Source organism: Elephas maximus, chromosome 12 (assembly GCF_024166365.1).
Source record: "Elephas maximus indicus isolate mEleMax1 chromosome 12, mEleMax1 primary haplotype, whole genome shotgun sequence".
Lineage (NCBI taxonomy): Eukaryota > Metazoa > Chordata > Mammalia > Proboscidea > Elephantidae > Elephas > Elephas maximus.
Genome location: NC_064830.1, coordinates 9,495,030 through 9,521,589, shown reverse-complemented (window position 1 = coordinate 9,521,589; position 26,560 = coordinate 9,495,030). Strand labels below are relative to the sequence as shown.

The 26,560-nt window shown below is 37.9% G+C and overlaps 1 protein-coding gene across 15 annotated transcripts in view; it reads right to left on the bottom strand.

Moving 5' to 3' along the window:
- SNTG2 (syntrophin gamma 2) overlaps positions 1-26,560 on the bottom strand; it is a 459,193-nt gene that overhangs the window by 243,668 nt on the left and 188,965 nt on the right. For all 15 annotated transcript variants that reach the window (XR_007519511.1, XM_049902600.1, XM_049902596.1 and 12 more), the window contains 2 exons: positions 18,100-18,143; positions 17,955-17,996 (listed from right to left, as the gene is read on the bottom strand). Coding sequence is in view for 14 of the 15 variants with exons in the window: in XM_049902600.1 (XP_049758557.1) it covers positions 17,955-17,996; positions 18,100-18,143 (86 nt within the window). In the remaining variant the exon portion in view is untranslated. The remainder of the gene's footprint in view (positions 1-17,954; positions 17,997-18,099; positions 18,144-26,560) is intronic.

The window sequence follows — 26,560 nt, the reverse complement described above, 5'->3', positions numbered from 1 at the left end:
GTGTCATAACCATCTACCCTTAAATGATGTAGTCAAGACTGTACTTTCTCTGGTACCTTCTGGGAAGAAGTTGGCCCCGGTCCACGGTGTGGTGACAGCCTATAGCTGATACTTCCCAGGGTCATTATCCACTTATTATCTGTAATATTCCCCTGTGTTCACGATCTGGAGAGCTTCCTTTTGGCTTCCATTGCCCTCACTTGCATCAGTTCAAGATGTTACATCTGGCCAATATTCTTTGAAATTTTTATGAGTTCCTGGTTTCTGTATCAGTAAAGTTAATCTTTTATTTTAATTAGTTTGATTGATTACAGTTAGAATTGAGCAGAGTCCTTTTTGTATTCCATAAATACTTCCTAAAACTCCTTTGTGTTTGCTCTTAAATACTAGCCTTTTACATAGAAGTGGCATCTTTACTTGATATAACTAAGTTCCTATTTTAGTATCTATCAACTTTGTATTAGGTTTCATACGCATTGTATCCAACTTAATTCATTGTCATTTTTGTCTTAAATTAAGAAAATGTGTTTAGTCTTCAATCATTTGCATTAAGATACAGCTATGATTTTAAGCATTAGTCATGTTTTACTTCCTTAAATATCTGTGTTTTTCTGTTCTATGCAATTATTGTCCACTTGTATCCTGTACATATTATGCCTAAAACATGAACAAGTCACTGCCACAGTAAAATTAAATACCCCCCTTATTTACAATTATAAATTTCCAACCACTTCCAAAACCACCTGATTTGTCTAATTTTACATCATGCAATTTTACTTTATATACTCAGAAAAATTAACTTACTTTTTTCCATAAAGTAATCTCTTTGTATAACCGTCATTCTGAGGCATTATATAACTTTATTTATGCTCTTCAACTTTTCATATTTATATTTATATTCAGAATCATATTTTCTTTATAATGCAAGAAAATACATAGATCCCTTTTTTTCTGTGCCATTTCCACAATGGTAAAATAATTTATTAAGTGTGGATCTTTTCCTTGGCATATTTTAAAATAACCATCAAGAACAACACGTCGTAGTTTATTACCTACGGTGATGTTTAGTTTTGTGTGCCACCTTGGCTTGGCTACAGTATCCAATTTTTCAGTCAAACGCTAAAGTAGGTGTTGCTGAGAAGGTATTCTGTAGATGTGGTTCACATCTACAATCTGTTGACTTTAAGTAAAGGAGATTACCCTCAATAATCTGGGTAGACCTCATCTAATCAGTTGAGCAGCTCTACGAAAACTGATGCTTTTCTGAAGACGACTAAATGCCACCTGTAGACTACAGCTCCAGCTCCTGCCTCAGAATTTCCAGCCTGCCAGCCTGCCCTATATATATAATTTCCTCCTTATTTTGTTTGGAAACCCTGGTGGTGTAGTGGTTAACAGTTATGGCTGTCAACCAAAAGGTCGGCAGTTCAAATCCACCAGGCACTCCTTGGAAACTCTATGGGGCAGTTCTACTCTGTCCTTTAGGGTGGCTGTGAGTCAGAATCTACTCAACAGCAGCGGGCTATTTTGTTTATCTGGAAGAACTGTGACCGATACATCATCTACTATTCAAATAACCTTTGAAATATTAGTGGTGGATACTGGGTAATTTAAACAAAAGATCGATTGTGCTTTTTGCTACCTTCTAAAAGCTGCATATAATCCAGAAGAGTAGCCATGATATAAAGCCTGGGGTGTAAATGACCAAGAAGAAGTCAGAATGACACATTCTGTGAAGCACACTGATGATCCTGGATACAGCCCCTTTAAAGTTCTAGATAAATAATGCCAGAATAATGCACGCAAAAGAGTCAAAAGAGTCTAATCTGCGGTTAACAGATGAAGATCAATGGATGAAGTTTATATATTTAAGGTTTGAAAAATTTTGTATCACTATGTTAAAAGAGAAATTACTTAGAACTGAGAAAATCTATTTTCAGTTCTTAGTCCTGCTGCTGAAAGGTGTGTGTTCTTGACAAACCCAGATCACATTCCTATAAACTGGGGCTAATAATCTATTCTCCTGGAGTTGTTATGAAGATTAGATACAATAATACATGTGCAAGTGCCTTGCAAAGTATAAATGGCAATACAATAGTCTGCATAATTAGAAGTTACACGAAAGTATCAGTGAGCTTATAAGCAGATGCAACCATTTCTTGTAGTCTAACTATAATGAAAAATATAACCTGCATGAGCAAGGGACTGGCAGGAAATTTTATGAGTAAAGGAGTTTGAAGGAGCCTAAAAAAGTACTTTTAATAAAATAAAAAAAAAATTGACCCAAATATGAGCAGCAAAACACAAGAAAGTTTAAAAACATAAATAGTGCCTATGGTTACAGGCCAGGAGGAAAAACTGGGCAGTGGATAGTCTCAGAGCAAAACATCTAAGACATTGACCAAGTGAGAAAAAAGCAGTGTGGGTTACTGTGGAAGGATGAGGCTGGATCTGGAAACAGATCATATAAAGAACCATGAGTTGAAGGACCCAAACTTTGTTAGCTGGAAGGGACCACAGGGAGAATGGGGCTTTGGGAAATGTCTGAATCATAGATGAGAAAACAAAATCTTTGATCTCAACAGATGTGGGAATATCACACAGAGACATACTGGATAGATCCCTTGTCATGCACATATGGACAACAACTAGAGAAACAGGGCTGAAACAGACGGGATCAGGCGGTAGTCAACTTTGAGCACGTTTACATTTAGATTTAAGATAGAGATATTTTTGGTTTTCTGTGATCATAAAAACAAATGCAGGGAAAACCTTCGCTGTACTGTGAAAAGCTGGTTTCTTCTAAAATTATGTACAATTAAAGGTGTTTTCTACTGTATTTCATAAAAATATTCTGTACTTTTGAACTCTAAAGAAATTAAAAGTTTGAATTAAACCCTTCCCTAATTTTACAAATTAAAACCATCAGGCCCAGAAGGCTTGAGTATGTCATCTATCTATAATCACAAACCTATCAGTGACAGCACTGGAAGGGAATCCAGGTGTTTGAAGGTCCTGGGTCAAAATCATTGTCACTGCCCTGGAGATAAAGAAAATGGTTCGAGGCCAGAGTACTTGGCAGTGGAGGACAGACCCAAACCCTGGTCTACCTTTTCACGCAGTGGCTTCACCACCATGTTCTACCTTACTCGAGTGCTGAAAAGTCCACTCTTTCCTTCTACTATTTCCATTTCGCAGCTAGAAAATTGCTAAATTTTTTCAGATACATATATTTAAACCTTTCTAACTTATTATCTTATTTATTTAATCGTAAGATTTGCTACCAACTAGATTGTACTTAGGGAGCCATGGGGGTTCAATGGTAGAACTCTCACCCTCCATGTGGGTCACTGGGTTTTAATTCCTGGTCAATGCACCTGAGCACAGCCATCACTCATTTGTCAGCAGAGGCCTGCATGTTGCTGTAATACTGAACAGGTTTCATCAGAGCTTCCAGACTAAGACAGACTAGGAAGAAAGGCCTGGAGATCTACTTCTGATAATAAGCCAATGAAAACTCTGTGAATCACAGAGGTCCAATCCTGTTTTGCATGGGGTTGCCACATGTCAACAGCCACTAACATAGACCATACTTTAAAAAAATTATACACTTCTTTCTATATAGTTAAATAGCCCCAGACTATTTTCCTTTATTTTTATCAATTTAATTCTGTAATGAGTAACTAAGGACAGATTTTGATCTCAGACAAGAGAAAAAATTCTTCATGAATTCTCACCTTGATGGTGTTTCAACTCTAGTCAATACATCTCTTGACAGACACGTTTGGTTCACTCCCTAGCACCTCAAGCAGAAAGAGAAGCTCTTCAGTGATAAACAGGCTGCAAGTTCCCTTAAGGAACATTTCTGGAGAGTAAATGAGATGCTTTACATGACGTGCGCTCAGCTGTACCAAAGGAAGCTGTGGCAAGAAGGCCACCAACTTGGGTTGCACGCTGCTAAATTTGCTTTTTTTATATGCTACTCACTCGCAAGCGGCAGCCACCGCCTTTTTGATCTCCGGTAGATAAATAAATAGGTTCACATGTTTTACACAGTAAGCTGCTCATTAGCATTCCACGTATATCAGTTATTAGGCAAGCAGAGATAACCAGACACATTCATTTGTTAAGGGAACAGAAATATGAAAATGAATGTCACACTGACTTCTTCTGACTGTGTCCTTTCCTTAAATCCCAGGACCTTTAAAAGGTCATCTCAAATTCTGTTATCTAACCCTTTAGACACTTGCTGTTAAATGTGATTTACTATTTATTAAGGAACTTGTGATTATGAAATCTTTTTCAAAAGAACATTGGTACATCAGTGGATAAAAATATTAATAACGGATGGAAGTCAGATGAGAAGTCTAGAATAAATATTATCAATCAGTTTATTATAGGCATGAAGAAGTCTGCCACCTAAAACTGGGAGAGACAAGAGGAACAGATTTTTTCAATGTTCTGATACTCAGAATCTCAAAACCACAGATTTTTTATGGGTAAAAGCCATCACAATGATCTGCTGACTAGTTCGGCCATTTACCTTTAAGATTAGCAAATAGGGGTCTTGAGCATTTTGAAATTTTCTTATGGACAGAAAACAAGCTTGAATAGAATTTTAGATCTTCGGATACTGTCTAAGGCTTTCTACTTGTGTTGATTTGTTTATACTAAATGTCCTTATTTCTAATACTACTGATATATCTTCATCACTTTTATAACTCTTATTTTACACAGAAATAATAATAATAAAAAAAACCTCACCTGTGGGACAAATCCCAGAGGTACAATGTCTAAAAAAATCACATGCCCGCACACACCCTCCCACACCTAATTTTCCCTTCTCCCAACATACACATAACGCATTGCCGTCAAGTCGATTCCCACTTATAGCGACCCTACAGGGCAGAGCAGAACTGCCCCATAGAGTTTCCAAGGAGAGCCTGGTGGATTCGAACTACTGATCTTTTGGTTAGCAGCCGTAGCTCTTAAGCACTACACCACCAGGATTTCCAACATACACATACACACACATATACACATACATGATGAGAAGAATATATATTTTAAAAATTCAACTTAATCACTGACTGGTCCAGTATTCCCAAAGTAAGAACCACAGCCATTTATTTTGCTTCTCAAACTTATGTGATCACAGAACCCTTTTTTAATACCTTACAGATTCGATGGGAAAATTTTTTGGAATATTGAGATACACTCATCTGTACCTTAATACCCAAAACCATTTGGTATTTCTAGGGAAAGGAGTAATACCCAGAGTTCTGAAGCACCCATGAGGACCTCCATGACTTCAGTGGTATACCTGTCAAGTGATGACCACAAATCAAGGAGAGGATACTCAAGAGGTGCAGCTTGCTCAGGGAATTTTCCTATCTTTTTTCCCCAAATGGCTTCCTCTTCCTCTCTCCTTTCCCTTCAGTTCCCTCCCTCACTTTCTTTTTCCTTTCCTTCATTCTTAAAAACCCACAACATCCAACTATTTGTGAAACTATGAGGAATGAACCAGATGACTTCAAAAGAGCAGCTAGCCCTATACCCTGTTCATTCTAATTTCACTCTGTCATCATCATCTCTGATTTGATCATACAATGAGCTTAGGCTAGCCTTGCTCCAACCACAGGTGGGTCTCATGGTAAGTTACTCGTCCTTAGTATTCCATATCAAAACAGTAGTTAGGACTATAAAAGAAAGATACTTTATCAGTTCGAAGACTTTATAAATATGTCCTTCATACTAATTTTTATTTGGCATTGTGCTTAACTCAACACTATAATCACAGTGCCTGTAGCACAATACCCAGCTGTCTTTTCCAGTTCGAGAATTGGGAATGTGTGGAGAAAGGCAATCGAGTAAGGCCTAGGCAATATGGGTTCTATGTCAGCGCTGCCACATTTTGTCTGTACAAAAAGGAACATTTCCTGACTGTTCTGCCCCAAAATCCTCATGAGTAAAATGAGGAGTCAGACTGACCAGATACCAAAAAACCAAACCTGTTGTCTCTGAGTCGATTCCAACTCATAGCAAGCCTATAGGGCAGAGTGGAACTGCCCCATAGGGTTTCCAAGGCTACAAATCTTTGTGGAAGCAGACTGATACATCTTTCTCCCATGGTAGGTTTGAACCACTGACCTCTGGTTAGCAGCCGAGCTCTTAACCACTGCACCAGCAGGGCTCCACTAAAAATCTATACACATTTCATGTTTTTAAAAAAATTTTTCAGATCCAAAATACATGACACTACAATTTCCTCCACTCTCACTGATGTGATTATCATATAGGTCACACTTGAAATAGTATTTGTTCCTGAAATTCTTTTTCAACTAGCTAATAGCATCCCATCTATAGCAAAATAGATGGAAGAGTCAAAGAAAATGTATATAACCAGCTCACTCATTTTAACTCCTCCCCTTTCTTTGTAACAAGGTTGCTATTTTAGTTCCCTTTAATGTATAATTGAAATACAAGCATTTTTCAACCAATTGACTTTCTTCCCACCAGATCACAATCAGGCCTATATTATCTTCAACTGCCTCTGATAATTTCATATTCTTAAAACATAATGAACAATTATAATCAAGGACTTTTTATAGAGTAATATTTTTGAAGATAATAATTACTTTCACATGATATTATATTTGGGCAAAACAAAATTTTAAACCATGTGATTGCAACAAATAGTTATTTTTTGCATTGACTACCACTCTTTTGGTTAGATTATCTAAGATTTTCTTTCCTGGATGCTATCTTTGATATTGCTCTTTGTAAATGCTTTATACTTAAAATCTCATCATAGTGGGAAAAAACATTGTGTATAACCACTTGAAAATCTGGTCATATTCTGCCCAAACACAGTGTCATAAGTAACATTCTGATTCAGGCTGAGACTATTCTAACTTTGTAGGGATACTGACCTGAAGAGAGGTTTTTTTGATAAGGAATCATTTTAAGAGGAATTGACAGTTTATTGAATGGATTCAAATTCAAGGAAATAAGGCACTGTCAAAGAAAAAAAAAACTATATCCTCTTTTTTCAGTATTTCTACTGTGGAGGCTGAGAAAGACAGAATGGCTTAGTGGAAAGCATAAGAAATGCTTTTGATCATCACGCCTAGGTTTGCGTCTTGATTCCATCATAGAATAACTATGCAGTCTCAGGCAACTTAAAGTCCTTGACACTTAGTTTTCTGATCTTTGATGAAGGGCCCCATGAAAAATAAAATCTGTATAAACGGATGACACGATCACATAAAATGACTCACTGGAATGTCCTTTGTAACTAGTAAAATATTAAAGATATATGTAACAATAATATTATTTGGGAATACAGTCACATTTTAGCAGAAGCTCGTAGGAACCAGTCCTACTAAGATTTGGGGAGTAATATATGTCATCTTTCAGAAGGTTCAGTTAATTTGTTGCTCTGGTTGTACTGATCGCTCATTGTCCTTTGCACTTTATTATGTTTTCATTTCCTTATGTTATCAGATGGCCTAAGTCAGGACATTGCAAACTGCAAGGTCTTTCTGTCCTCTGTGGAACATATACACGTACACACACAAACACACACACACATTAGTGTGTACATGCTAGTATGCACACACACATTATCCATTTAAGTAAATATCTTTAGTAGGTCATGTATTCTCAGAGCAGACTTAACGTGCATTTCTCCCCAATGTCTTACAAAATTGTACTTTTGAGTTTGTGCTGGATTGTCTTTGATCGACTTGGCAACACTTCAACGCCCTCTTAAAGCTCCTCTCTAGCACAAAAGACAAGCCAGAAAATATATTTCTCTGAATCCCTTCCCATATGTCTCAGGGTTAGCGTTTGCTGATTTGGGAGTTGAAGGGGAAGGGGAGGCCATTAGTCACTGAAGTCAGATAACGAGACCCTTGGGTAGACATAGATTTATAGTGGCTTCCGTTTTTCCCAGTGTGCTTCTGAACACCATCTGCTTTATAGATGGTGTGGTGCTAGCTTCCAGAATTTCCTGAGAATTACAACAGCTTCCTGACTTGTTCTTGAAAACTGACCACTTCAGTTCTGATTGAAAACGATGCATTGCATCGGGCAAATCTGCTGCAAAAGACCTCCTTCAAGTGTTAAAAAGTAAAAATATCCCTTTAAGGTGTGCCTGATCCAAGCCATGTTTTTTTTTTTTTTCATTATTATTATTAACTTTTATTGAGCTTCAAGTGAACATTTACAAATCAAGTCAGACTGTCACATATAAGTTTATATACATCTTACTCCGTACTCCCACTTGCTCTCCCCCTAATGAGTCAGCCCTTCCAGTCTCTCCTTTCGTGACAATTTTGCCAGCTTCCAACTCTCTCTATCCTCCCATCCCCCCTCCAGACAGAAGATGCCAACACAGTCTCAAGTGTCCACCTGATATAATTAGCTCACTCTTCATCAGCATCTCTCTCCTACCCACTGTCCAGTCCCTTCCATGTCTGATGAGTTGTCTTTGGGAATGGTTCCTGTCCTGGGCCAACAGAAGGTTTGGGGACCATGACCGCCGGGATTCCTCTAGTCTCAGTCAGACCATTAAGAATGGTCTTTTTGTGTGAATTTGGGGTCTGCATCTCACTGATCTCCTGCTCCCTCAGGGGTTCTCTGTTGTGCTCCCTGTCAGGGCAGTCATCGATTGTGGCCAGGCACCAACTAGTTCTTCTGGTCTCGGGATGATGTAGGTCTCTGGTTCACGTGGCCCTTTCTGTCTCTTGGGTTCTTAGTTATCGTGTGACCTTGGTGTTCTTCATTCTCCTTTGATCCAGGTGGGTTGAGACCAGTTGATGCATCTTAGATGGCCGCTTGTTAGCATTTAAGACTCCAGATGCCACATTTCAAAGTGGGATGCAGAATGTTTTCATAATAGAATTATTTTGCCAATTGACTTAGAAGTCCCCTTAAACCATGGTCCCCAAACCCCCGCCCTTGCTCCGCTGACCTCTGATGCATTCAGTTTATCCCGGAAACTTCTTTGCTTTTGGTCCAGTCCAGTTGAGCTGACCTTCAGCCATGGTGTTTTTAATCGCATCATATGCATGTGAAATCTGGACAATGAATAAGGAAGACCAAATAAGAATCAATGCCTTTGAATCATGATGTTGGTGAACAATAGTGAATATACTATGGACTGACAGAAGAATGAACAAACCCGGCTTGGAAGAAGTACAGCCAGAATGCTCCTTAGGACTGAAGATGGCAAGGCTTCTTCTCACGTACTTTGGACATGTTATAAGATGGGACCAGTCCCTGGAGAAGGATATCATACTTGGTAAAAGCAGAGGGTCAGCAAAAAAGAGGAAGGCCCTCAATGAGATGGACTGACACAGTCGCTGCAACAATGTACTCAAGCACAGCAACAATTGTGAGGGTGGTGCCGGATCTGGGATGTTTCGTTCTGTAGTACATAGGGCCACTATGAATAGGAACCAACTCGACGGCACCTAACGAAAACAAACTTCCAGAATTTCCTAAGAACTGCTGCAGCTTTCTAGCTTGTTCTTGAAAACCAACCACTTCAGTTTTTAGGCTGAGATTATTAATAACAAATTTCCTGACCCTTTACCCCCAGCGGTCCCAATAGGCTGTGAACTCTGACATCTCTATCTTCGCACGTCTAACAGCTGGGATTCATAGACTTGTTTTCATTTTCTCAAGCAAATCCTAACAGATAGAGTTTTGATGTAGGAATGGGGTAGGCTGGCTGCTTAGGGCTGCACTGGAGACCTTCAAGAAAGAGCAGGACAAAGCTCAGGGATTCACTTACCCAGTTTAAGCCATGGGTGAAGAATTAAAGAGCTTCAAAATTCCCTTGGAGTAATTCCTTATTTCTTATAATTATACATCTGAAGTTTTTAAAAACCAAACTAAAAGTCTGATATTGTTGGTGGCTGAATAACTGAATTCATAGCCTCAGTTGTCCTCTTACGTGACAGTTAGGGCATTGGTCGGAAAAGAGGTGGCGCAACATTTAAACGGAAACTTTTAGACAGATTCCAGTATGGCTGTGATCTCTGCATTTCCATACATTACTGACCTTCCTTTTTCCCTTCCTTCCCTACATACGAAGTTTAGCTTGCTCTTGCCTAAGTTTTGAGGCCAGGGCTTTGCAGGAAAATGGTGATTTTCCTCAAGATCCACCCCCACAGCTTCCATTATTTGAGACCCAAAACTAGTCTCAAATCTTAGTCTAAAGTCTGACTTCTGAAGAGGTATCCCATACACATCAAAAGAACTGCAATATTTTGTTGTCAAATCGTAATGGCAGAAACCTTCAATAATGCATGAAAATGCATGCTGAGGGTGTTAAATCTTCCATTGGGCTGAGCCAAATTTACTGGTTTGGGTGACTGACCAGGGATTCTGGATTCAATTTGTTAGTTGAAAGAACTGAAAGTGACTCCAATGGGTTCCTTGATTGGTTGACTGGAATCTGTACTCACAGGGGCCAAATTAAGTAAAGCTGATATTCCTGGACTTGCCCTTGCATGCTGGAGAAGAAGGAATTCAGAAGCCTACAGAGATAGAATGCTTTCCTCACCCATTCACTCTGCCAAAAGACTGAGAAAAATCTAAGGCAGAAAAGAGCCAGCATCCTTGAAAGACTACGCAGTGGCCCTTTTCTGCTAATTATGGATGATAATGGGCTATGCTAACATTGAAATTGGTTCCCTGAATGTGAAGGAGATGATGGGACCCCAGAGTGACAGCCCAGGTGGCAGCATTTAAGCTTCAGAGACAAGGGGGTTTGGGGGCTTGGTTTCCTTAATGCGAAGTAGGGCTGGAATAGTAATCAGAATGGATTGTTCTGCAGAGATATTTAGCCATGCCTAATTAATTTGCCATCGAGTCAATTCCGAATCATAGCAACCCTAGATATCAATCTAGGGTTGCTATGATTCGGAATTGACTCGATGGCACTGGGTTTTGTTTTTTTTTTTTTGGTAATATCAATCTGGAAACCCTGGTGGCATAGTGGTTAAGTGCTACAGCTGCTAACCAAAGGGTTGGCAGTTCGAATCCACCAGGCACTCCTTGGAAACTCTATGGCGCAGTTCTACTCTCTCCTACAGGGTCACTATGAGTCAGAACCGACTCGACGGCACTGGGTTTGTTTTTTTTTTTGTTTTTTTAATATCAATCCTTCCCTTAGGACTGAGGTAGAAGTGAATATATTACAGTCATAATTTATCTGCATAAATGAAAAATCTCTAGGCCAGCTGAACAGAGACTTGACTTGTATTATCACAATACAAAGCCATGGTCTCTCAATCAATTTCAATAACTGTGTCAGTTCACAGACATAAGCCCCTTGAATGGAGGGGGTCCAAATCCATATGAGGAAAGACTGTCAAAAATTTTTACTGTAAATCTTCCTGCTAGCCTCCCTGAAGAGATGTATGGCAATGTGCCAGAGTGACTATTTATTGTGACAACAAAACTCCCAGACAGTGGCGCTGTTTTCAGTTGCCATCAAATTAGTTCTCAAAGTGGCCTTATTAATGTATAACAGAATTAATTAATTGAAATAATTAATGTGTAATAGAATGAAATCGTGCATGGTCCTGCACCATCTCTGTGATCTTTGGTATATCTGAGTCCTTTGCTTTGGCTATTGTGTCAGTTCATCTCATTGATGGATATTCTCATTTTTCCTGGCCCTTTGAAGTGATGCTGATTCCTGGAGCCCCAACATAAGGCTATAGTCCACCAGTCAAAGCAGCGTGTTAATGTAGGTCAAGCAATAGTTGGCCTTGGATCCACCTCAGAGTGGGTCAAATGGCCCTGAACCCAGTCCATGGTTATTTTTCCCTTTTCTGAAGAGAGAGGTCAATAGATGATAGTCACTAACTGTTAGAATCTTCATAGTAGTTTCCGGACCCATGGAGTGAGGCCTATCACAGTAAGAATGGTAAAGTGGAAACCCCTAAAACATTTTCTCCCTTCCAAAACAGCAAACCAAAAGATATGCATTTTGAATGAACCGTAGAGCTAGTGTCACCATTAAAGACTTGAAAGATACAGAGATGGCAATTTTTAATACGTTCCTATTCAACTTTAAAAAAAAATTTTTTTTTTTATTCAACTTATTTATCTGGTCCATTCAGAAAGCAAATAAATTATTAATAATGACAGTACATTATTGTAAATACAAACATGGGTCCTAATTACAACTGGTGTCCCAGATGTATTCTATTTCCTGGAGTAAATCAAAATTATTCCTGGTATCTGGTAGACAATTATCGATAAGGCAAATATTTCTTTGTTCTATAGCTGCTAGTTGTCAGCAAACACCAGAAACAGTTTGTTTTCTAGAGATAACAGTTTAATATCCTACATCAAAGTAGCCCTGTCGGCAGAGTGGTTAAAGCGATTGACTGCTAATCAAAAGGCTGGTGGTTCAAAATTGCCAGCGGTTCCATAGAAGAAAGATGTAGCTGTCTGCTTCCACAGAGATTTACAGCCTTACACTATGAACTGGAATCAACTTGATGGCAGTGGGTTTGGTTTTGGTTTGGTCTCCTCCATCTCTCTATTCTACAGGAAAATTGATCATCTCACTATTCAGCAGGAGACCATGTTGGCTTAGTGTACTGGCGACATCATCTTGATTCGGCTTGGAAAGAAAGGCAATAACCTACACAATTTGGTAAGGCACAGATGTGGCAGAAAGAGAAATGAACTCTACAAGTATATACAAGCCTGAAACCTCAGTGAAGTATTTAGGTATCTCGAGGTCTGAGGTATATCAAGTCTTCTACAAGTTGAAGGATAAGCTGCTTCATGTTGCACCCCCTACAACTAAGAAAGCAGCAAAATTTCTGATGGTGTCTTTGGATCCTGGTGGGAACATATACTGTATATGGTCATGCTGATCTTTCCCATTTATTAAACAATCTACAATGCTACCAGTTTTGAGAAGGCATTGAAGTATATTCATGCTGCCATCTTACAAGCTGCTATCTATCAATTTGACCACATGATTCAAAGATCTGAAGGCACTTAAAGCATCTACAGCAGACAGGTATGCTCTACGTAGCTTCTGGAAGAACCTAATAGGACAACCACATGCAAGCCCTTAAGGTTTGGGAACAAAGCCATGGCCATGTCAACTTCTGCTAATAAATATTCTCTTCTTGGAAAAGTTCCTAACTAGTTACTGGCCTCTGATAATTTGAACACTTGACCATGGGTCAACAAGTTATAATATAACATAGCTAGCTATCAGTCAAGACTTGAGTATTATCTATTCCACAAAGCCATAAAAATCAGGCATGTGCATCTCCATCAACAAATGGGAGTTGTATCTACAAGATTGGGCTCGACCAGGCCTTAACAGAAGAAGTAAGCTGCATGAGCATCTTATGTTCCCAAGACACCTACTACTGCTACACTGAGACCTCTCCCGTGACCCAGACCTATGGTTTTATTAGTTGTTTCATTTTCCTTTGCCACAACATGGAGTTTTACTAATTTAAAAGTCTGGGAATTAGTGAGAAGTGGTGCTGAACCAACATTATGTATTGAAATCTCTGTGGGGGGTGCTCAAGATAAAATGCTGCTGCTCGGGGAATCTACTGTACAAAAGGGGTTGATAATCGCTTCTTTGAACAATTTGCCAGCTATGCCTAAGAAATTACTTTTTGTTAGTATTTAAACTAATTTTAGCCTGCATCTTCATCTAACACTAATGTCCCTTACAACAAAGTTGGGAAATGTTACAATCTCTTGTCAGTTTATGAGGGCCAAGGTTCTGGATACTTTCTCACATGGGCAGTGATTAAAAGAACTTTGATGAGGAGGAAGGAGAGAGAAAACATATTAAAATATGTGAGATGCTGTCATGAGGAAGAGGAATTCAAGTTGTTTTCTATGATCCAGACACCAGAGGCAGAGCAAGCCTAAAAAGTGACTCCCCCCTTTCTGCCCCAACAATGATTTATTTGTATGTCTTTTAGTGTCCCTATTTTCCAATTTTAGTATAATATTTTTGAAAATAATTTACCTTTTCCTTATTAGACTATACTCATCCTTGAAGACAGAGACCACACATGGCGATGATATACTGGTTTTAGTATTAAGCGTAATAGACGTGCCATAAATATTCATTAAATGAATGCTCGTGGAGTAACAGGAATGCAAGTTTCAGCTCAACAGCAAGAAAACCCTTCTAAGAAACGTAGCTGTTAAAGTGGAGTGAGGTGCTTTGTGGTGTCCTGAGTGAAACGTCAGAGTGAGTTTCCATAAACAGGGATGGTGGAACTGACTTTCTGCTCAGATGAGTAATCTGTAAGGTTCCTTTCTGCACTCAGAGGCCATGCCTTTTTTTAAAAAAAAAAAAAACACTGTGATCAACTTTATTTCTAAAAGTTCTTAAGTTCAGAATCACTTGACCTGAAGGTAGGATCTGTCATGGTATTTTAGTGATAACTATAAGCTGCTTTAGATGATTAAAATGTACATGAAAAGAGAGATTAATTTAAATTTATAAAGGAGGCTAACACCCCATGAAATGAGTTAGTATATTTAAACCCAGGGCTATTTTTATCAGTGGTTTTCATAGAACCTAAGGAGCTAGACTAAGAAATTAGACCAGAAGTAATATCCTATTACAATATCTTAGGTTAACATTTGAGATGTCTTTCTCTGATTTCAGACTGGATTACAGAAAAATGAAGGGAAATTCCATAAAGCTTATCATTCTTAGATTTCCCGAAGGTCATTAAAGGACAGAATACAAATCCTGTCTGAGACTGACTAGACTGTCATTTTGAGTTCTTGAAAAGCTTGGAAATTTGAAGAATCTTGGAAAAGGCAGCAAAATAGTGTGTAGTGCCCTTTACTGTGAGAGAGCTGGGCTGGGCCCACACTTCATCAACTCTGCAGAAGGATCATCCAGCGGGAACCAGCAGCTTCCTCACCCACTACCTCATGATGCGTCTCAAACCCAGTCATGTTTATGTCAAGCTGTGTGATGATTAGCAATGTCCCTTTTTCTCTCAATGGTGACATGTATCAGAATCTGCCCAGTAAACTTAAGGATAATATACTCTATGCCACAGCTAACACTATTATGTATCAATGTAGACAAAGGTACACAGATTTATTAAAAAGGGGAAATGAAGTACATATTTTTATTACCCTGATGGAGAAAAACTTTCCAAAAGCAGTAGGTAGCACATAAATAAAAAAAAAAAAACCTTTGCCTTTGAGTCGATTCCAACTCGTAGTGACCATATAGGACAGAGTAGAACTGCCCCATATTGAGTCCAAGAAGCGCCTGGTGGTTTCGAACAGCCGACCCTTTGGTGAGCAGCCGTAGCACTTAACCACTACATCACTGGGCTTTCCAGATAGCACAGAGTGATTAAAATTCATTTTGTGAATGTGAGTCTTAAAATTAACTTTTATGTTAAAAAGGATCTTTTACATCGAGCAGAGCTGACATTTTTCTTTCAGAGTTAACTGAAATTACAATTTACTTTGAAAAATAAAGGGGTGGTTTTACTTTTGTGAACTTTATGAATCTGAAAAATTGAGATTACATATCTTCTTAATAGTGCACCAATCGTTTCTTTGTATAGTCTCATAAGAATCTGGATGTTTAATTTGCTAATTTGGTTCAAAAAGAATATTACAATCAGTTAAATATTGTAATAGCTCTGCTTTCAACGTTCACATATCATTTGCTCAAAAAATCTGTCTCTTCGATGAATTTATTTTACTTTGGAAGTTATTATGTATGCATGTCTCTTTCAATTATTAAGTTGTTTTGTACCGTAGGAAAGCAAACTTTTGCAGAAATTGGAAAACTAACATAAGTATTGCAAAGCTTAGAAATCCAATAGATAAGAACACTCTATGTATTGGAACATAAATCTAAAACTAAAACTGTAAGTTCCTTGAGGTCAAGGAATATGTTTATCCCATTTGTAAATCTTCGTCCTAGGCCTGGCACATATTAAAAGATCAGTAAATATATCTCAAATGAAGAAACACATTAATAAAGTAATAGCACACATGAAGTAATTTCATTTAGTAACAAACTACTAGATATGTGATATATTGGCTTCATGGAAATTCAATGTTATTCAGATATGATGACTTTTTGGTACTTTTGGCTATAAGTCTTTATTTAGAATTCAAAATAAAATAAACCACTCCAAAAATAAAGACCTCTTTAAAGTGTTAACAAAAAAGCAAAGATGTCACCTGGAGGGCTAAGGTTCACTTGACTCAAGCCATAGTATCTTAAATTGTCTCATATGCATGAGAAAGCTGGACTGTGAATAAAGAAGAGTGAAGAAGAATTGCTGCTCTGAATTATCGTGTTGGTGAAGAATATAGAATATACCATGGACTGCCAGAAGAATGAACAAACCTGTCTCGGAAGAAGTACAGCCAGAATGCCCATCAGAAGCAAGGATGGCAAGACTTCCTCTCCCGTAATTTAAACACGTTATCAGAAGAGACCAGTCACTGAAGGAGGACATCATGCTTGGTAAAATAGAGGGTTAAGGAAACCCTCGTGGCAAAGCGGTTAAATGATAAGGCTGCTAACCAAAGGGTCTGCAGTTCAAATCTGTCAGGCGCTCCTTGGAAAGTCTATGGGGCAGTTCTACTCTGTCCTATAGGGTCGCTATGAGTCAGAATTGACTCAACGGCAGTGGGTAGTGGGTTTGGGTGAAAAAGAGGAAGACCCTTGATGAGATGGACTGGCACAGTGGCTGCAAAAATGTGCTCAAAAATAGTAACAATTTTGAGGATGGCACAGGATCATACAGCGTTTCCTTCTGTTGTACACAGGGTTGCTATGAGCTAGAGCTGACCTGAAGGCACTTAACAACAACAACAACCAACAAGTGCATGCAAGCGTGCATACCTATTCATCTTTACAGAAGATGTTAACAGATTTCAATTATGCTTTAATTTTGCTGTAACGCACAGACTAAAGCTTCTTGTTAAGTACTCTAAAAGAGACTATAGTTTTGTTCCATCTCTACCCCTCCTCACTTTCCTAGCCTTACACGCCATTCTCCATATTCATGCCCCAGCTCATACTGCAGTTCTACCTGGCCTTCCATGTCTTTCTTTCTACATCTTATTCTCCAAGATCCAGCTTAACTAGCATCTCCAACTTTGCCCCTTTGCCCTCAATCCACAGACAAAGCTAGGTACTCTTTGCTCATATATTTGTATGGTATACAGCCACATTGTAATATTATACTGTAGGGCTTCTCTTTGCCTAATTATCAAAATTAATTATTCAAGGCTAGATGTTTTATTTTTATTTGTATCACATGACATGACATGACATGACACTTATAAAAAGTACTTTTTCATGGAAGGAATGACTCAAATATTGACATCATCACCTTATGTAATAATCAAATTTTGAGTACCAACTCACACCTTCCAAGCTATGTATCTTACATTCAAAGCTTCTGAGTTTAAGCCACTGTATGACACCACTATTAATGCATCATATCACTGAAGTTTAGGTGGCACTGGAAAGAGTGTATGGAAAACTTCTGACATTCTATTTTTAGCACTGCCAACAATCATCCAGGTAATCTAGGTGGAGTGGAATACTTCCTGAATTTCAAATATTCATATTTAAAATAAGGATAATAAAATTTACCTTACGTAACATTTGTGAAGATCCATTACCTTAACATTTGTAAAGTGCCAAGTGTAGTATATAACACCTAGTAGGCATTTCATAAAGGTCATTTTAAAAAATGATTTACTAAACCACTTAAGCTCTTCTAAACATTAAAGCTTTACTAAATCAATTAAGCAATTCTAATCCCGTATCTATGAAGGCATTTAATGACATAAATTTAAAGAGGAAAATAATTTGAATGAAAGAATATTTGGAATAAACAGAACAAAACTACAAAATCCAGTAGACTCACCACTTCTTCGTGTGTTGCGTGTTCTACATTAATGCCATTCACCTGAATAGATGACAAATTGAGAAATTTGAGGGTAATTAATGAGTAATGTAAGTGCAAAATAAAAACACACAAAAAAATACATATTAATAGTCGAAATACTGACCTGAATAACCGCATCTCCTATGAACAACATTCCTGTTTGGTCAGCTGCAGGGTTGCAAAAGTGGCAAGTGTTAAGAAAGCCTTTAAATGACATCATAATTTATTAAGGCAGTTGTTTAAACATCGTCTTTGTACCAACTGAAATACTAAATTGTTGTGTGTATGCTTGTATGTATGTGAGAGAAATTGCTATGCCAACAGTATAACAAGAGGCAGCCACCCAATAAAGCTAAATAGATTGCTACTAATTTGAAGCACATTGAGAGAGTTACTTTCCGAACACAGAAGACTTGTTTCATACAGAATACAAATGCGACCTCCTACTAACGAAGGAGTTCATTACATTGCTGCGAAAGCCTGATCCACGTTTTTCATTAAGTTGACACAGACAATAAAATAAAAATTCCTGAAGTCACTTAACATTTTCCCCTTTCTCTCCTGAACAAATTTACAGATTGCTTTAATTAAAGATATTGTGCCTAGAATATAAAAGGGGGGAAAAAAGAAAGAAAAACCTTGCAAAGTATGAATATGATCTCGACTTTATTATTCCCAGCTAACCTTTCTAATTTCGTAGATGCAGTGAGATAATTCCTTTCAATAAGACTGAATAAATTTGCACAAAATGTAAACCAATTTCATTCATTTTTGCCTTCATACAGGTCTGATTTAATTTTGTAAGTCTTTTATTTAATAATGGAAGATAAACAATAACCTATTCCTGGAACAGTGTAATGCTCTTTAAAAGCCACACATAAAGTTAATATTAATTGTAAACATGATTTCTAGTCATTAACAAGTATTAAATCTTGTTGAAAATAAAACACAAACAACATATTGCTTAAATGGCTGTATGCAATGCTACTGATTTTAGGATAACTAATAAAATTCTCATTTATACTAAGAACTTCCATGTGAAAGCTTTTATGACCCCAGTCAGTGATCTAGTCTCCATTTGGCTGTTTAAACAGTTTAAATTTCTTTCTCTGTCTCTATCTCTGTCCCTTTTTGCTTCTCCCTGCCTCCCTTCTGGAAACTCTTTTGGCATAGTGGCTAAGAGTGGTTCCTACTTTGGGAACGCTGGATGTAGGGTAATGCTATTCAGCTATAGGTACCCCCTCCTAATGGAAACAGCTTTGGTCTTCCCCGAAGCATGCTGGGAATGAATTCGGGATGTACTCGGGCTAAGGTACAAGGCCAGGAGTGGCGTGACTGAGCCACCAGCCAAGGCAGAAGAATGCCTTAGCAACAGGAAAGAATACATCTGGGCCTGGACGTGAAGTCCCTGGGAACACTGACTGCCCAAAGACGTGGGAGAAAAACAATGAGCCTTGGTTCCAGCTGGAATGGTATATAATCTTAGGTCCCTTGCTAGGTTGTTGTGGAGCGTTAAACTGGTCCAGCTGCTGCCCTGGGCCACGGTTCCGTAAGTAAGCTTCCCAAATAAACCATACATATGTCATGATCGCTGGTTCCGGAGTCTTTCTTCGGTCTCTCGGAGATGTAGCTGACCTTGGGTTCAGGTTGCCAGTGGGCTGTTACCCAACACTGGACCAGTCAGTGATTAAGCTGAATTTTTAAAATGTATGTTCTTCTTGTCATGTATATGTGTGTGTATGTGTATGCTGGGAACCCTCTTGGTGTAGTGGTTAAGAGCTCCAGCTGCTAAACAGGAGGTCCACATTTTGAATCCACTAGGCACTCCTTGGAAACCTATGGGGTAGTTCTACTCTGTCCTAAGGGTCGCTGTGAGTTGGACTCCGCTCAATAGCAGCAGGTTTGGTTTGGTTTGGGCCTCCCTTCCTCCCATCCTGCCCTGGCCTCATTTGTGTTTTGTTTCACCCTCATCCTAAACTATCCGAGAGCTGGCCATATCCTGACTCACCTTTAGTAAGCACTTGGACATCAGGCTCTGACGTGAGTCCTAGGGAGTACTAAAAACCTGACTTTAAGGAGTTCAAAGTCAATCAGGTATAATGGACAGGAAAAATTACACATTTAAAAAAAAAGTTCCCGTGGAGTTGATTTGGACTCATAGTGATCCTACAGGACACTGTAGAACTGCTGCTCCATAGGGTTTCCAAAGAGCGGCTGGTGGATTCGAACTGCTGACATTTTGGTTAGCAGCCAAGCTCTTAACCACTGTGCCACCAGGGCTCCAAAATTACACATAGTATAATAAAAGCACTATATACTATACACTGGAGCCCATAGGGTCTCTGAGGCTGTAATCTTTATGGGAGCAGATCGCCAGGTCCTTTCTCATATAGAGCAGATGGTGAGTTCAAACCACTGACCTTCCAGCTAGCAGCCGAGTACCTAACCAGTTGCCTACGAGTTAATTCTGACTCACAGTGACCTCATGTGTGCCAAGTAAAAGTGCACGCCACAGTTTTCAAAGTTGCGAACTTTTGGAAGCAAATTGCCAGGCCTTTCTTCTGAGGCACCTCTGAGAGGGTAAAATACATATATATGTATGTATATGAAAAGTTAGCCCATATATATGCATATGTATATATACATGTATACATATACATGTATGAAAAGTTAGCCCAGATGGCAAGAAATTCTACATTATCTGAACTTGTTTGGTTCCGAACATTCAACTATGGAGTAGTAAGACTTGAGATAGTGATGTATTCATTTTTTAAAAAATTAATATATTTATTAAATGCAAACCTATAATTGTGTGTGTATGTGTAATTGTTGCAAGTTTACATCTTGTCTGATCTAATTTTAAAAGGTATCTCCAGATCTCTGTCTTTGATGTCTGCCGGCCTAGAATCCTCTCCCCTCCTGACTACCTGGCCTGTATGAATCCTGGTTCCTCAGCTCTTACTACAGACGCAGCCCCCTGGAGCTGTTTGTGCCTGCTCTCCCAGGGCCTGGTTAGATGCTATGCTCTTGTGCTCCCATGTTATGTACACTTATTCACACCGTAGCACTTAACAACCATGTATAACCCTGCAGGCCCTGTCGGCTGCTTCCACCGGCCTCTATGCTTTTTAGATCAGTGGGACTTGGCTGGTTCACTAATGCATCTCCAGGGCCTCAGCCCAGTACCTGGTTTCTAGGAGACACTCAATAAATGCTTGTTGGATAAATGAAAGAATGAATATAAAGTGAAAAGTAACTGCCAAAAGGAGCATACCCCCCAAAAAAAAACCTAAACCCGTAGATGTAGAGTCGATCCCAACTCATGATACACATAACATACAAAGGTGACCATTCTATCTCAAATGATGTTAAGAAGATTGACTTTCTCTGTAAAACTAATTTTCTCCCTAAACATAATTATAAAGACCTCAATTTGTAAAATACAAGTATTTATTTATAGAACACAAATAAATGTATTCTTTGCTCCAATATTCCCTAAAATAAATTTTTAATTCCTTTATTGATATTCATAAAAGAAGCCGAGAAGAGATGAAATCTCTACAGGCTCAGCAATATCATATCCTAAAAAATCCCAAAACACATTGCTGTTGAGTCAATTCTGGCTTATACTGACCCTATAGGGAAGAGAAGAGCTGCACCACAGAGTTTCCAAGGAGTACCTGCTAGTTTCGAACTGCCCATCTTTTGGTTAGCAGCCATAGCACTTAACCACTACACCACCAGGGTTTCCTCTAATCCATCTAAATGCTTATAGACATGGTTTTAGTACAAACTTCCACTAGCCCTTATCTGGCTATTGGATCAGCCTTCTAACCGAGCAATGTACTTTTTCTCTTCACTTTGGGCCATGATTTCCGTGTTGGGGTCATAGCGATTTCTTAAAATACAAACCACATCACATCCCTCCCACAGTTAAAACCTGCCAGTCGCCTCCCACTTTTCTTAAGATAAAACTTTTGATGTGGCCTCCAAGGCTACATGATTTTTTCCAGCCTGTCTCTACTTGTTTATTGTGCTCCAAGCTACTTAGCCTTGTAGATTTGCAAAAGCACGATAATCGTGCCTGCCTTGGTACGTTGGTATAAACCATGTCCTCTCTCTGAAATGGTCATCCCCATATTCATTGCCTGGTTAACCTCTAATTATTCCTCAGGCCATCCCCAAAGGTCATTTTACTCAGTGATGCTTTTCCTTAACCCCCATCCAAAATTAGATTTTTCAACTCTGGTTTCTCATAACTCCTTGTAGATTTTCCTTATAAATACTTATCACTGTTAGAGGTCACATATATATTTGCTTTTCTGTTTTTCTTTTTTATCCTTGGGCTTCTGGTACAAGTGCCAAGCACATAGAAGCAGCTCAATTTAAGTTCTTCTAATCAATTAACAAGTGAATATATGGATTGAAATGGTCTAGATTAAGCTGAATGGAATTTTTGTAAATACAATTGAGTAAAAAGGGATTCTAGCTTCCAGACACGTGATACTTTTAACCATGTATTCTTTCAAGCATAAAGGAAAACTAGTTTGTGGTCTAGATTTTACATATTTATATATCAGAAATATTTTAGATATTTCTATAGAAGTATTTTGTCATTTGACAAAATATTTTTCAAAATACATATTTCACTATTTAATCATAGTTATTAAGTGCTGAGACCTTAACTAGTAGGTTCACAGTGGACCCTGAGATATTCCATTGAGGCTACTCAGAGAATACTAGCAATCCATCCTAGGTTTTGGCTCTTCGATTAGTAGTTGGCAATGCCAAAATGAGGCCTAACAAATAATAATAATCTAGAATATGAAGAGATGACATTTATTAAGTACCTACATGTTGTGTTAGAGACTAAAAACCTCAGAAATTTTTACATAATAACTTCTACAGCTAAGGTTTTTCTTGCTGTCCAATTGGTCTGTCTCACAGTCCATATGCACCTACACAAAATCAAAATCTCAGTGCTTTCAGGTTACATCAATTCTGGCAAAACAAACTTTAGATAATTGTGAAAAGTCATTAAACTTGTCTAGTATAAAGGAGAAAATGATAGTTGAAATTTACACATATTGTTAATCACTCAGTGTAACCAACCTTACTCACTGTAACGGAACTTAAATGAAGCCACTCCTGGTGGGTTTCTAAAGCTAAAATACAGCATGACACTGTTTTATTAATAAATAATATCTACGGCTGAGATCCTACAGAAGTGCAAGAAAACAGACCACTCCCAAATTTAATTCCCTAATCCTTTTTTTAATCCTAATTAAAAATAATTCAAAAAAAAAAATTTTTTTTTAAATAATTTTATCTAGATGATATTTTTCAGAGTAGAGTGGTCTATTTCTTCAGTGTGGAGACAAAATGAAGTCTACTGCTCTTAAGATGGTCAGACATCACCACCAGACTGCAAGGAAAACAAGTTATTGGGAAACAATGAACCAAAGAGTTAATGCAGATCCAACAGATGTATAAGTGCCAAGGTAGCTGAACTGCGAGGTAGGGAAACTGCTCTCTGTTCAAGATGTAACATTTTTTTTTTTCTGTAAAAATTGAGGATTAATTAGATTAAAATGAAGTCTGCTGTAGGAGCATTATGGATTGAATAGTTCCCCCAACATATGTGTTAACTTGTCTAGGCCACAATCCCTAGTATTATGGGGTTGTCCCACATTTTGTAATCTGATGTGATTTTCCTATGTGTTGTTAATCCTAATCTCTGCCTGGGGTTAACAAGGTAAGATTAGGTTATGTTAAAGAGGATTAGGATGGGATGCAACAAGTCACAGCCCTGATCCAACGTAAGGAGAGTTTCCTTGGGGCATGGCCTGTATCATCTTTTATCTAACAAGAGATAAAAGGAGAGAGAAGGAAGCAGAGAGATGGGGCCTCATGCCACCAAGAAAAAAGCATCGGGAGCAGAGCATGTCATTTGAGCCTGAGGCTCCTGTGCTGAGAAGCTCCTAGACAAGGGGAAGATTGGTGACAAGGACCTTCCCCCAGATCTGATAGCAAGAGAAAGCCTTTTCCAGGAGCTGACATTCTGAATTTGGACTTCTAGCCTCCCAGACTGTGAGAGAATAAACTTCTGTTTGTTAAAGCCATCCACTTATGGTATTTCTGTTATAGCTGCTCTAGGTAACTAAGACAGGGGGTCTATTTATGATGCACTCCTACTCCACATCCTGTATAGAATAATGTGTGACTTAAGGGAAATTTGTTTTTATTAAAATATTCCTTCATTAAAATTTTCATAGACCATGATATAGTCTTGAACAACTTAATAAATGCATTTTCTATTTTGAAATGAGTTAGAAAGCCACCCAGAGACTTTCGTTTGAGAAAATTAGGAAGTCCCCAGGGCTGACTGCTCATGACGTGCCTCCAGTGTGGAAAGTTCTTTATTCTGAAGAACCCTGGTGTGAAAATACTGAGGGAATGGGAAGAATAAGGCCTCCAAGGAACTGCTGCATAATTCTGCTGTGCAGACAAATATAATGTTATAAATTCTGAAGTAATGAAATTAAAATGCCAGTAGCAATCTGGGTAAATAGCAAAGCACCTGCATAAAAGTTCTAAAGTTTTTGAAGAAAATGAAAAGATCAAATCCTTAAAGAAAATGTGCCAATTCTCAGCTGACTAGAAGACAGGAGTATGAAGAACAGAAAATATCATTTAATTGTAATGTAATGAGTAAATGCTGGGCAATTTAGTTTTCTTTTTCTTCCCTTCTACTCTCCTTTTCTTGCTGTGAAGAAAAATAAACATACAAGTTCCCTCAGTTCTGAAGCTTACAGATACTGTTTGGGTTCAGCATTTAAAGAATTTACAAAAGAAAGTTCAACCCTTCCTCACCCTCCTTTCTAGTCATTTAGGCATTAAAAATACCAATGCCCAAGGGTTTTTTCTTTCTTCATTTGTTTGGTTTCTTTCCTCTTCCTCTCTGTTTGTGGCATCTACCCTGACCTCTGAGAGCTATTTTGGTTTAATGTGATCTAAACGTTTATCATTTCCAGCATGATCATGGATGATGGCTCTTGAATAGTCTGACTTGAAATGGTCTTGAGATAGTTTAGTTCAAGTGTTATCAAAAATTTCTCATAACTTTACTTATGTTTCAGATCTAACTGTAGCTTAAGAAATAAAAACAAACAAACTAAACAAACAAAAACAAAGACCACAAATACGTAGCTGGCTGACCGAAAACAAATACATATATTTGAAAGTGTCGCTAAGTTTAAATTAGCCAGTTATAAGAAACAAAAATATTCAAATGACCATATGCCATGCAATTACATACAATTATTAATAAAGTTATTAATGCTTAAAGTTTAAAAATAAGAAAAAATGTTAATCCTTTTAAATTTTTTTGGTTCAGAGTCAATATTTTTAGCCAATTTTGGCTACGTGGAAAGAAGCAGGAAAGAGAGTCACTTACTGAATAAAAACTAAAAATTTGTGCCAAATACATTCTTGAAATATTCTCCATTTAAGGTGCTCTTTTAGTCCAAAAGTATGAACTAAAAAGGTAAAAATCTGGGATAAAATAAAATCATGAAAATTTGATTTTAATTTACAAATTTAAATAACGCTCCTAAATAAAATAAGCCATTGGGTCAAATTAAACTAGGTTTGTGAATTTTGTCTGCAAAGTAATTCTAGTTTATCTCTATGGTATACCTGTCATAATATCAGAAAATAAATTTGAAACAGAGTATAATGTATTTTAATCCATGTAAACGTTCTAAATGGTACAAAAAAGCAACAATGAGTAATGTTTTCAATTTCTGCTACACTTGCCTTTCCAGGAACCCCCGGAGGTGTAGTGGTTAAGTGCTACAGCTGCTAACCAAAAGGTCAGCAGTTTGAATCCACCAGGTGCTCCTTGGAAACTCTATGAGGCAGTTCTACTCTGTCCTATAAGGTCGCTATGAGTTGGAATCAACTTGACGGCAACGGGTTTGGTTTTTTTTTTTTTTTTGATTTTGCTTTTCCAAGACAAATTAATTAGTTCAGCTGCTAACCAAAGGTTGGCAGCTCGAATTCACCAGCTGCCCCTTGGAAAACTTATGGGGCAGTTCTGCTCTGTCCTATAGGGTCGCTATGAGTCACAATCGACTCAATGGCCAACGGGTATAGTGTTATTTGAGCCTATGTAAAAATAATGTATTTGTGGTTTGCAAACAACTATTACAATAGAAATCATTTATTCCTTCTGGAAAATTAGTTTTTTTTTTATCTGACACGTAATAAATATTGATCCAAACGTGTCTATGTAATATTACAAAAATGATAATATTTTAAATAATTCTTAATATTAACAGAATTGTATTTTATTATCTATTTGGATTAATAATAACTAATGATTAATGAGCATGTCTTATGTGATAAACACTCAGCACTTCGTATGAACTGATTCATTTAGACCACATACAACCCTGTGAGTTAGGCATTATTATTATCCTTTTTTTTTCACAAAAGAAAACTGGATCGCAGAGGAGGCTGAATAACTCGTATAATGAGTGATATAACTTTGAAATTTGGTGTTAATTGCTACTTAACATTGC